Source organism: Geospiza fortis, unplaced genomic scaffold, assembly GCF_000277835.1.
Source record: "Geospiza fortis unplaced genomic scaffold, GeoFor_1.0 scaffold2, whole genome shotgun sequence".
Taxonomy (NCBI): Eukaryota; Metazoa; Chordata; class Aves; order Passeriformes; family Thraupidae; genus Geospiza; species Geospiza fortis.
Window position 1 is genome coordinate 3,789,912 of NW_005054366.1, and position 12,986 is coordinate 3,802,897.

The following is a 12,986-nucleotide window of genomic DNA, read 5'->3' on the forward strand; positions in this document are numbered from 1 at the left end:
GCGCCCCCGCCTCTCTGGCCTGCGGAAATCTCTCTCGTGGAGGACAGGCCGAGAAGGCGGGCTCGCTGCTGTAGCGGCCGTGCTCGGCCCCGGCCAGGACGTGCGGTGCGGAGGGCTTGGAGCGCCTGGTCGGTGCCAAGTGACCCCTCGGAACGAGCCGCGGGGAGGCGGCCTGCAGGAACCCCTGCGCGACGTTAGCGAGTGTCTCTATTGCAGTGCCCTTGGAAAGGCCGGGGAACGAAGTGAAGGTGATGTTGAGGACTGTGCTTCTTTGCCGTGTGTAGAAGGTAACTTCCCCATTTCAGGTCGGTTTTTTGGGTTTTCGGAATTGGATCAACCGTCTGTGCAGTTTTTCAGTTGAGCTGACTCACTTGTCTCACCAGGGGTAGTTGTGCCGGTAGTAATAGGTCAGAAATTGGCATCCTTTTCTGAAAGTTTATTTGTATGCTTTAGTGTTTGAAGAAAAAACGAAAAGAAGGCTGATTTATTATTGTTAGAATGGATCTTCAAGATTGAGGGTGGTTCAGAAGAAGCAGGGATGCATTGTGATCATTAGGAAATGGAGCCTTATTATGAACTGGCATAATGGTCGTTGTCATCAGAGGATTTTCAGACACAGGCTGTGTGTTGTCAAGATTATTTTCTATTCATGGAATGAAAGTCTCCTGCAGCTCCTAATGACATTACATAAGCCCTTGCTGATTAATACAGATTTTTGAGTTATTGGCCGCTGTTCCTGTTGTGATACCATATTTTAATTAGTACAGCTGAGATCAGATTAGTTAGTTTATTCAGTGTTTCAGCAATAGCCTAAATACTTTGCATGTTAGAGGGTATATCTTTTGCCCTTGTAAAAGTGATGGATGGCCCTTGATTTTTTTCTTTTTGGTATGTATGTTTATAATGGATGTCTGATGTTAGATACAGGCATGTCACAGCTCCAGTTCGGAGTTCTAGAGCTGTCGCAGAGCCAGGACTTTGAGAGTGACTTAGTGCCCAGTGAGGGAGATGCTAGGCATCAGCTCCACTCTGGACCCACTGTCGTTTCTTCCAGACTTGTTAAGAATGAGTCTAAATATGGTAAGTGAAAATGATCATAGATGTCTACTTGCTGCTATGGAGATTCTATCTAGTTTCTTTAAGTTATAAATGTTACGTTTTTTTGACAGAAAATACGGTACTAGTAGTTTCTAAAAATGAGTTCACAGCTCACTGGTAGTTGCAAAGAATTTTGCCCTCTCTTTCCTTAGGACTAATTAATTTGGTTTCTTGTACCTGCCCAAGTGCTATAATTGATTCTTTCACTTCTCTTTCCTAATTGATTTCCAAAATATTTAGACAATCAGATACTGAATTCCATCCCTGGTAAAAACCTCATCCTGTTTGGGTTTTTTTTCCTTCTTTTTATCATAGATAGTTCAAAATTAATTTTTTTAAATATAAGGCTTGCCTTGGTATTTGTGTAAATTACAAACCTGCATTTTCTAATTTGTATATTAATCCAGGTATTTTTCTTTTATCTCTCTTTCTAGAATTTTTTGCGGACAACATAGAAACTGACTCCAGTACAGAAGCACATACTGCTTTGGAAAGCCAGGCAGAGAAGTCTGAAAGGTAAAGCAGTCTGTCTTTTCTGTAGGTTGTTTGCTGTAGGCGCACAGTTTGTGGTAATTGGGAGTGGAGTGGGGCTGTGGCCCATCCTCATCCCCAGTGGGTGCAGCTGTGAGAAGCAGGTGAGCAGCACTGACAGCAATGAGCCATGGAGTGCCCAGGTGTGCTGAGCAACCACCAGAGGGAACAGAGGGCACACAGGTGCCATGCATGAACATTGGGAGTATAAAAGGTTGGGCTAAAGAATAAGAAGGGCAAATGCTTGAAGCCTTCTGAAGTGGTATGGTGTTGCTTTGTATGGGTAGAAGCTTTCTGAAATTGTATGAGGATATGCTGTGTAGCGTGGCCATCTCAACTGCGACATATGCTGTGGCAGTTTGTGGGCATTCTGGAAGGTGATTTGTTTATTTTTTTACTAGATTTTTGGATATGGAAGAGGGTTGAAGGCAAAAAAGAAAGGTAAAGGGAAAGATGACATACTGCTGAGGCCTTCTTGTAGCAGTGCTGACTAAGGAGTGCTCTTAGTATTCCCCGGTGAGAAAAGATGTGATGTCAAACTCCTAAACACAAAGATATTGATAGGTTTGCTTTTAAGGGCAAGTTCATAGCATAATAAAATATGCTAGTAATTTTCCTAAAATGGTATGACTGGAATATACTAGAAGCAATAATTCATTTTGAGTCACACAAGCTATCGTGAAATAATTTAATTGCTGTAGCATGGGCTTTCACTGCACAGGAGAAATACGGAGGCAAAGTGGTGGGTATTCCAGGATGCTTTTGCATATTTGCTATTGTAAGCTCTGTTTTAACTGTTTTTAAGTGTGAAACTTCAGTTTGTTGAATAGTATTGATTCTCTCTGGCATAAAATTTATGTAATATTTAGCTCATCATGTATTATCGTATTTTGCTACAAAATAATGTTCAAGAGATGAAGTGAAATTCCTAGACTGCAGTGACTAGAGGTCAGTAGAATATCTACATTCCATTTAAGCATTGCTTAGATTGGTAGAAAATGTGAAAAACTATTCTGAAAGTATAACTTCTCAGGGATGAAAATGTTATTTTGTCAGGAGAAGCTTGTTTTCTTTCTCCTTTCCTTTTTTTCCCCTGTGTTATACATGAATGAATGCCTTCTATCTGTTACTGATAGATTTTCTTTACAATGCTGTAGTCTTCATATTTTGAATTTCTCAGGTCAAAGACTGTGTCTTGCATTTTCAGAACTCTACAGGTAGCAGAAGAGCATACCAGAAAGGAAACACCTGTCAGTGGTGCCAGTAAAACTGAGGAATCCCTTGGTTCTGGTCATGAGGAGTCAGATATCTTGTCAACACAGGAAGAGATGTTTCCTGAGAATCATGCAACAGGTAACAACAGACAAGCAGAACCAAAACGTCCATCCCAGAGCTAGTTACAAACATCATACCTATTTGATCTTCACAGACATTTAGTGTTTTAGGATGTAGAGTGCTGTGAGTATTTTTCATGTAACTCCTGCTAAAATTGAGAACACTTTGGAAATGAGAAGCCACAGCCTCATTCACTATAGTATGGAACAATATCTAAACGTGACTTCCTGTTAGAATGGCCACTGGCTTGTTAAATACATTTAATTTCCTTTATTTCTGTGCCCTTTGAAGAGCAAAACCCAACTTTTACCATCTTCTGAAACTAATGATGCTCTGCCTTTGTAATGACGCCCCAGTGTGGATAAGTAGTGTAGGCAGTATAGGCAAATTTCTGCCCAGTGGTGTCTGTTCTGGTCTGATCTTGTGAATGAACCTTCTGTATCCGGAAGATTCAATAACAACCTTCTCCTCACACCAAGTCAGTGGTCAGTGCAAGGTGTCTTTCTTACAAGAACCTTGCCTATATTTGCATTCTAGTGCTGGATCAGGTGTGCTGATATTGGAGCCATTGGGGAATTTTTTTGCAAATTCCCAGATAGGAACACTTGTACAGTCTAAAATCTATTCAGATTTTTCTTTTTCATCTGAACTATTTTGTGCTCACATTTCACATACTGAACTGTCATGTGCAGTCCTTCACCAGCTCTGAAAATCAGCTTGTTGTTGCCTATCTGAAAAGGAGCTATACGATAGCATGAGTTTAATTCCTCAGAATTTTCTAATCACTGTGGTTTTTGACTGTATTTCTGTCTTTGTTTTCTTTTGCTCAAAGCAACTGCAGGGAGTGGCTCTCTGATAACCAAGGTGGAAGAGGGAAATTCTCTGGCATGCACCCCTGCCCGCAGTCTGCAAGTCCTGCAGCTCTCTGGGCAGGCATTCCTTGTACAGGAGGGTGATTCCACGTAAGTGAAAAATCCCCAAGCTCTTTGAAGAATTTTGTTGCAGTAGTGCATTCCCCCTACTCTCTTCATTATTCAAGGACTTGTGCTTGATTTTAAGCAATCTGTGTTTTAATTTTGTGCTATGAGAGGAGCATGGCCTTATTTTGCAATGAAATGAGCTAATGGTTGACATCTGATCCCTGACTGTCACTAGTCTCTTACTAGTGAACACCTGACACTTGCCTTTCATGAGAAGAATTGTACTGTGGCATGCTGGAGCTTGATAGGAGAACTTAATGCATTTTTTAGTGAGGTGTGGTTTTCATTTCCCTGTTTTCTTTTGGTCTGCAGTGTCTCTTCAGGCCTAGTTATTCCTCCTCCTGTTTCCTTTGGACCCAATGCCCTTGTCCCCAGCAGTCCTACTGAACAGGGGAAAGCAGAAGGTAATGCTTTTCTGGGTACTGTCTGTAGTCGTGTTTTTGTGCACTGGTTTTGTCAGAGCTTGAAGCCTTTTCAAAATCTGTTAAAATTATGTTTAAAGAATAAAGTAGAACTGAGAACAGTGAAGCAGTAGATGAAGGGAGATCTGTATTTTTGACTGTGTTGTTTAGGATTCTCTATCTGCTATTGATATTTCCTACATAGGTATCATAATTAAATTAGTACTGTTGACTAGTGACCCTTCATTTGAAAGACAGGAAATGCTTTGTATAGCATACAGATTTCTTCTGGCAATTATCTTCTTTAGGAACAAGCCATTCTTGCTACAGGCAGAAACCTGTATTAAGTCTATACTATTAGGGCAGTAGGAAGGACAGATAAGAATTGCATCATAATAGGTTATTTTACCTTAATATAGACAGCTTCCACAATATTTGTAAAACCTTTCATGCTACAAGTGTGTATCCTAAATTGTGTTGCCTAAAGAGAAATGATTCTATATGATACGTTGGTTGTTAAATATTTTCTCTAAGCACACATTTACCATCAAGGATAAGATATCCATCCCTGCAGGTTTTTAGTATGATACAAAATCAAATATTCCTTTCTGAGAGGTTCCTGTCACAGAATGTGAAATACTGTTATAACAGATATTTTGTTAGCTGGGGTCTGAATTTAGTTGCATTTTAATAAAGATAGCAAAAGGAAAAGAAATATCTCAGAAAAATGCTTTTTTTTAATAAGTTGCAGACACTTTTTTTCTAATTGTAGAAGTTCTAGACCTATAGCAAAATAGTCATATGAATTTGTAACAGAACACTTGCTTCCCCCTTTGAAAGTAAGAATGTGGATATTTTTGTTGATTTTTTTTCCCTTTACAAAAAGAATGCTGCTGGAGACAAGATTTTACAAAGTTCAATACACCACTGAAGACAAATCTTTTAATAAGATGTTGAAAACTTAGATATAACACGAGAATTTAGTGCTGGTATCTTTTCTGCTCATTTAAACCAGATGAACAGATGGATATATGTATCCCTGCAGATGGAAGAGAACTGATGCAAAAGCAGAAAGGAGATATGCTGGTGGAGATGGCCTTCCCTTGTATCCCTCCAAGACCTCTCGCTCAGCCACAGGCTTCAACTCCAGTGTCCCAGAGTGCCCCAACCTTCTTTCCTGGATCTTTAACTATGCCATCACAACCAGAGTTCTCTCATGTAAGGGTTCATGTATATAGCTTTTCTGAGGTTTTTATATGGCTGAGGCAGATGATGTGTTTCAGTCAACCTCTGTTCTTTTATGTTGAGATTCCCTACTAAGCTCTTCCCACCAGTTGCAATTATATATTAGTCATACTGTGTGGCAGTTTTTCCTGCAGAGAAAATGCAGAACAGCTTAAGAGGGCATAGTGTGTTACAAAACATAGAAGCTGTTGACTTAGACTGTGCTGCCTTCTTATGCTGAACTGGCCATCCTGCATCTCAAACTGCATCATAAATTAGTTTTTTATTGGGCAAGACCTTAGCATAATTTTTGTGGAGAAAGGGAAGCTGTTCCATACTAAAGTATTTTTATTCTACAAGGCTAGAATTTATTTACTGCATTTTTCAAGTTTCTTATTCTTGCTGTTGTTTCCTTTGTGTGTTTTGATTCTGGAAATTATAACTGTTCAAAAGGATTTAACAGACAGTTTGTGGGTTTATAGCTAAATATTATGAATGTCATGAACTTGCTCGAAGCTTCATTAGTTGAAGCAGTGCTTCTCCTCAGCTGAAAACAGCATTCGTGTTAATATAATATAGATATCACAGAAGCTCTTTCTAAAACCCTTGGTGGTTCAAGTAAAAATACCTACTAATTTGCCATATTGGCCCTGTATTTTGGGATTTGGTAGTGAAAGATACCAAGGATTGTGTCTGACTTTGCCAAAGATCACTAAATAGTAATTCATGGTGATAATTTTTCTCAGCAAAACCAGATCTATCATGGCTCTCATAAATGTGTGGAGAAAAAAGTTTTGGATGTTTTTTGTTTTCATTGGTTGTTTTTTAATCTGTAGTTTTGTGCTAAACTTGCTCTGATCCATAATCTAGTGTAATTTTTTAAGAATAATAAACAGTCCTACTTGGGATGCCCTAATACTCCATGTCCCACTTTTCTCATTTTAGGATATCTTTGTTCCAACTCAGAGTCCAGAGAATAAGCATGGAGAAGAAAAAACTGCTGGTTTAACCCCTTTATGCTTACCAAGAGATCTCTCTGGATCTACAGATGCTTTGTCAAAGATGTCTACAGATGACTCTGTGTTACAGCCTCCTGATTCCTGTAAACTGATGCTTTCTGCAAGTGCATGTAGCCAGCCCACGAATACAGACATCAGTTCAGGCTCTCTGAACACGGGCCAAGACTGTGAGACCACACAGGTAGAGAGGATTTCTGAATGCAAGGCCTCAGACTCAAGACTCTGTTCTGTGGAGAATGAGAAAATAAAACTAAAAGTGAATGCAGGTGATCAAGCACCCTCTGAAAACGGTGAAAAAGCAAAAAAGGAGAATGTAGAGACTCCAGGAATGCCTGTAGGACAGTTTGTTAGTGCAGATGTTGGAGAAGATGGGCCATTAGCCTCTACAATTCATCGGGAGATTGAGTGTATTTCTGGAAGTCAGGCTGCTGCAGATCAGTCTGGTCTTCTTGAGATTTTGTCATATGCTCAAGAGTCTTCCAAACCTGAGGCAGTTCCTGAGACTCAGTGTGAAGAACAAGAAGAAAAACTGCAAATAAAAGAGAAGCAAATAAAGGAAGATAGGTCTGTTGTTAATATAACGCTTTCTCATAGGTTTATTCTTGAAAGGGAAGGACAGTGTCATGAAGATAAAGAAGTGAATGATTCTTGTAAAAATAGCAAAAATGTAGCCCAGGAATTAGAAAAGGTTGGACCAGAATGTCAGGGAAAAGAAGCTTTGAAAGCTTGTACTTTTGACACTGGAGAGGCAAAGATCATGGATAAAATGACTACTAACATGGCAAAGCTCAATGAAGTTTTAGCTAAGCCTTCTGTAGGGGAGTTACTGGAGCAACACGATTTGCTTCCAAAGTTGAAGAGTGATGTCCAATCAGAAGTGGCATTGTGTGCCAAAAACCACCCTGATTGTTCAGAACTGGGACAGGTAGTGATAACAAGCAATCAGCCATCACTTCAAGAGAGAGGGTTTGAAACACACGTGGTTCAGCATGAGAATCTGGTACCAAAGAGTATGGAGGATACTGTTATGACAAGGAATCTGGAGCAAGAAGAGCAAATGCAGCCACAGGAGAAGGCAACTTCGAAGTCCCCCAGTCCTTCCAGTGGTAAGTGAATTTAGGTTAGTAGTTCACAGGTGTATATTTTGAGTAATGTCAAGGACAGCTGTATACAATCCTCAATGTTTTCAGGGAGCACTGCTATTGGATGCAAGTTGAGCAGCACTATACCTTACTGTGTTATATGCCGAACATGACTTTGCTGGTTTCCCCTGTGGTGTAATTCTCGTTCCTGACTCTCACTGCTTTAGGGTAGAAATGCAGGGCAGGTTGAAGAACTGAAAATGCTGTGACCTTGGCAATGTTCAGGGATTTTTCTGACTTCTCCCCCACTCAGAAGCAGCAACAGTAGGGTCCTTGAAAGGAATAGAGTGTCTGGTAGTCAGTATTTTCCCTTTTGTAGGTCTCCTTATTTTGTTTTTCCTTCATTCTCAGGGGAGAATTTTCTTTGTGGGGGTGTACAGAACAACTTTGAGCTAGAAGCTAATAGACCAATTCTTTTCTTGAGGTCTTTTGAAAAGTAGAATGACTTTTCACTCGTATGTAAGCTCTGGCTCAGCAAGTATTGTCGTGACCCATTAAAATCATTTAACATGCTGTGTGTCATTATACAAGATGTGGGATATTACACCTGTTTTGTTTGTGCCTCTTAGCTGGCTTCATCTTTAAAAACAGGTTTTTAAAGACAATTTAGCATAGTCAGGAGAACAGTTCTGGTCTTCAAACTTAAGAGTATGGGGTTTATTAAATACAACAATAAGTTTGGCAGTACACTGCTGAAATGATGATAAAGAGAAATAGCTGCAGTTACATAACAAGGTTAAATGTCAGGTTCCACTTCAGTATTGTCTTTCACGACTTTCACAGTCCAAAACTTCCTTTCTAAGAGAGAATAAACAGAATTGTGTTTGACTTTGGATAATATTTCGCCTCTCATACTGTACTGAAAATGTTTTGGTTTTTTTCTTAGACAAATCTAAATGCAATTTAAGCACATCACAGTTGGCTGTGTTTACTTTTAAAAGGGAACTATAAGCAATTTTTCAAAGAAAATGAATTCCAAAATTAATGCTTGTTTGTGTTTTATGCATTTGTATTATGCTGAAGGGTGATTGGTGTTAGGAGAGAGTTCAGGCTTTTGGCCTACTCTACCTAATTGCCTTCAGACTCATGAAGCATGGTGGGAAAAGTATGTTGAGTGGTATTTGCTGTCCTGACATCACTCAGTCCTTAAGGTATGAAGAGCTGTAGAGCATCCCTCTACTCTTAAAGCAGCTTTGTTATTGTAATAATTATTTTCATAATTAATATTTTAGGAGTCTAATCCCTTATCAACAAACTACGAAGCATAAATCAGTAAGCACAAACTTTGGGTGGGGGCTTGCTAGGGGTCCACTCTGTACTTTCATCCACGTCACTGATGAATAAGTTGAGGTTGGACCCTGCAGTGACCCTTGGGGACACCGCCAGCTGCAGGCCTCCCAACTAGATTCTGTGCCACTGATCACAGCCCTCTGAGCTCTGTTGTTCAGCCAGTTCTCTATTGACTTTGCTGTCTGTTCATTCAAACCACTCTTCCTGGGATTACCTATATGGATGTTTCAGGAGACAATTTAAAAAATCTTCCTGAAGGCAGTGTTGACACCTTGCACTGTTCTCTTCTCATCTACCCAGCTAGTCATTCTGTCACTGGAGGCAATCTTGTTGGTCAAGTGTGATTGCCCCTTGGTCAATTCGTGCTAACTACTCCTGATAACCTTCTCCTCCATGTGCTTAATGGGGACAACCAGGATGATTTGTTTCATCTTTCCATGGACGGAGGTGCAACAGTGGCCTGGTTCACTGAGTCCTCCTTCTTGCCCATTTTAAAGACTGGAGTGACACTGGCTTTCTGTCCTGAGGTGTCTCCTGTACTCCATGACCTTTCAAAGATGAGGGAGCATGGCTTAGCAGTAACATCTGCCAGCTCCCATAGCACTCATGGGCAGGGCACATCCTGTCAGGGCCCCTATGGGTGGTTGTGGGTGTCAGATTTGTCTAAATGATCTCTAACTTGATCGTCCTTGACTGAGGGGAAGCCTTCCTTTCTCTATACTTTCTCTCTTGCCTCCAGGATCTGGGTTTCTGTGCCACTGGGCTTATTAGTAAAGACTGAAGCAAAGCAGGTATTGAGTAACTGTCTTCTCTGTATTCTTCATCACCATGGCATCCACCTCACTCAGCTGCAACCCTGTGGTGGTGTTCGCAGGGGTCCCAGGATGAGGGAAGAGATGACAATCTTGACTCCATGTTTCAGAAGGCTGATTTATTATTTTATAATACATATTATATTAAAAGAAAATTATATACTAAAACTATACAAAAATAATAGAAGAAAGGATTTCATCAGAAAGCTCGCAAAGGAATAGAAAAGAATGATAATAAAATCTTGTGACAGCTCACAGCCTTGATACAGGTGGCTGTCATTGGTCATCAAGTAAAAACAATTTAACATGCTGGGTAAACAGTTCTCCAAATCACATTCCAAAGCAGCAAAACATGGAGAAGCTGAAGCTTCCTAGCTTCTCAGGAGAAAAGATCCTAGCGAAAGGATTTTTTCATAAAATATGTCTGTGATACAAACCCACATTTTCCATAGGTTTCTTTTTGCTACTGATGTTCTTGGAGAAACCCTTCTTGTTGTCTTTGACATCCCTTGCCATATTCAATTCCAAATGGATCTAAATCTGTTACAGGTTGATGGTCATAAGAATGTAAGAAAAGTTAAACTGTTTTGATTAACTCTTTTCATTGATAGAACAATTGAGACTTCAATGTGAATGAAAACATTTAAACTTTTAGTTGAGGCATTCACATTTTTTTCAGTTCTTGTGAAAGCTTGTTTGTATTCTCTTTCATGGTATCCCTTGGTATAATAATTAGAATATGCTGTTGGTCATCACCTGTGCTGGTGATCATTTCATAAATTCTTTTGATCATTTGTTACTAGCCTGCCAAATGTGGATTTATAGTTAGAAGGGATTATGGTAGCTAAATCAATATTCAATTGAGTTGCTTCAGTTTTTAGATAAAAGACTTTTTAAATGGAGACATGCTCTAGGCCATAGTATGACAAGCATTCATAAACTGTTCACGAGGAGGGGCGGTTTGCCTTACAATGTGTGAGTACCATTGTGCCAGAAGCTACCTACCCACTGCAAAAATACAGTGAAGTTCTTGGGCTGGTCTTCAGGATGTTGCAGTTGCTCAACCATGTCTTTAAAGCTGGTGATAATCAGATAGGTGATGGTTTTCAGAGTTTTCAAACAGATGATACATAATTGTTTGCTGATGGGGCATTTTTCTATGAGAGGATTATGCAAGCTACTTCTCTATAACATTGAAAGTTTGCAAGTAAATGCATGGAATGAGGCAAAAGAAAAGAGCATTTTACTAGATTTTTGATTTATTTTATTTGTTAAGTCCTTGCAACATCTGCACATAGTAAATCCACCAAGGCATGGCTTCCCTGGTGCGATAGGCCACCTCAGCCATCATTCTGAGTAAGTTTTAGGTTATCAGTTCAGGCAACATGTAGCTTTGCCAGTTCATTTTTGTCCTAATCTTCATTTCTGTTTTTGACCTCATTTTCATCTTCTTTGGAAAATCCTGAGCATCTCTGAGGCAAAGCTGCATTCTGTAGAAGTCCTATTCATGTCAGGATATTTAGTCTCCCTTTTATCTAGCACCTGTGAGCAACTGCATTCAATTGACCACAGTCTAGATTTTCACTGGGAGAGATTTTTCACATAAAATGTGAGGATTATCAGTTAGAGCAGCTGTTCAGGGGGGTTTTGTACAGCACCAGTGTTATGCTTTTTCCTATTTCCACAGCAGTGAATATGTGCTTTTGATACTTGAACTAAAGTAGATCCCCTAAATTATTAATTCTGGTGCTCTGTGTCTTTTAGGAACCCCGTTTCATTTTACTTTGCCGAAGGAGGGTGATGTCATTCAGTCCTTAACTAGTATAACACCACCTCTTACTGGCCATCTCAAAATGGGACCCAGGAGACACAGCACACCAATTGGTGAGTTCGACCCAAATGGCTCTATTCTGCAATGAAAGCCTGGAAGCTTTTGATTCTTGGTGCAGTATGCATTAGGATAACTCAAACCTGCCTTGGCAAAAAATTGCTGCATTGCCCTTCAGTGGGGGGGTGGGGGGCCTATCCCTTCCCCACAGTTTCCTTGTAATGATTTTCTTGGTCTCTAGTGAAGGTGTTTGCTCCCTGAGTACAGAGTGGTATGGAGCATGTCTTCCTTGCACTCACTGTGGTCCTGAATATAACTCCATTAAAGAATGTCAAAGAGCCTTCTGAGTACCAAAAGAGCTTAGACCAAAAGAAGATTGCTTCCAGTATTCATCATCTTTTTTCAGAACTTTCTCTGCTAGGTTCACAAAACGGCACCCTGCAAGTGCTAGATAAAAAGAAGTCTGTTCTGCTTGGGTAGTAGTAAATTATTCTGTCATAAACTAAGGATAATACCTCTGCTACAGAATTTTCATGCTTCAGATCTCTAGAAAGGAATTTCCACTACTGCAGCATTACTAATAATGCATGCAGTGAAGTGTCTTCAAACCAAAACTAGGACCTCAGCCCCAGCAATGTGAATGACAGTAGCTACTTCTTGTTTCTTGTTTTTGTTTTTCTGTTTTCAGTGGATGATACTTGCCCAGACAGCACTATAGCAACCAGTGATGTTACAGCAGAGGGCACAATGGGGACCAACGATGTCACTGTGGAAAGTGCAGTGGTATCAGCAGATGTGTCAGAAGTGTATGAGAAAGGAGAGTCTGGTGTGGTTCCTGAGTTGGATGCAAAACTTTCTCTGCGGATGAACCTTGTGACCCCTGTGAATGATGGGAGCGAGGAGTCCTTGCCGTTCAGCTTGGAAAGTAAGAGGATGAAACCTGAAGTGTATGAGTCCTACTGGACCTCAGCCCTAACTCAGAATCTCTCTATGGCATTCCCCAAGGCAGTCTCTGAGTCCCTGTAATTTTTCTCATTTTTCTTTTTGGGCAGTGTCACTTAAATTTGTTTCTCTGTTTCTGCAATGCTCTAAGCAAGGATGAAGTGAGAGGAGAGGCTTCTGTTGTGAGGAAAGGTATTTCCAGCAGACTACAAATTGTGGTGTATAGTGGCAATGATACACAGGATAGGAAGTGAAGTTTGATTGTGTTGGGTGGGGAAAAAAAAGTATATATATATATATAAGAAAATCATAGAATGGTTTGGATTGGAAGGGACCTTAGAGATCACATAGTCCCAACACCCCCTGCCATGGGCAGGGACACCC

At 40.2% G+C, this 12,986-nt stretch overlaps 1 protein-coding gene across 2 annotated transcripts in view; it reads left to right on the forward strand.

The window, feature by feature from the left end:
* The first annotated feature begins 218 nt into the window (after positions 1-218).
* The window catches only part of TP53BP1 (tumor protein p53 binding protein 1), a 25,905-nt gene continuing 13,137 nt past the window's right edge, over positions 219-12,986 (forward strand). The window contains exons 1-10 of one of the 2 annotated variants that reach the window (XM_031059695.1): positions 219-287; positions 922-1,080; positions 1,533-1,614; positions 2,837-2,982; positions 3,797-3,926; positions 4,257-4,348; positions 5,391-5,563; positions 6,515-7,694; positions 11,597-11,716; positions 12,349-12,585. In XM_031059695.1, the coding sequence (XP_030915555.1) occupies positions 930-1,080; positions 1,533-1,614; positions 2,837-2,982; positions 3,797-3,926; positions 4,257-4,348; positions 5,391-5,563; positions 6,515-7,694; positions 11,597-11,716; positions 12,349-12,585 (2,311 nt within the window). In that variant the 5' untranslated portion in view covers positions 219-287; positions 922-929. Of the gene's footprint in view, positions 288-921; positions 1,081-1,532; positions 1,615-2,836; positions 2,983-3,796; positions 3,927-4,256; positions 4,349-5,360; positions 5,564-6,514; positions 7,695-11,596; positions 11,717-12,348; positions 12,586-12,986 lie in introns of both variants that reach the window. The other variant, XM_031059696.1, reaches the window with a different exon arrangement.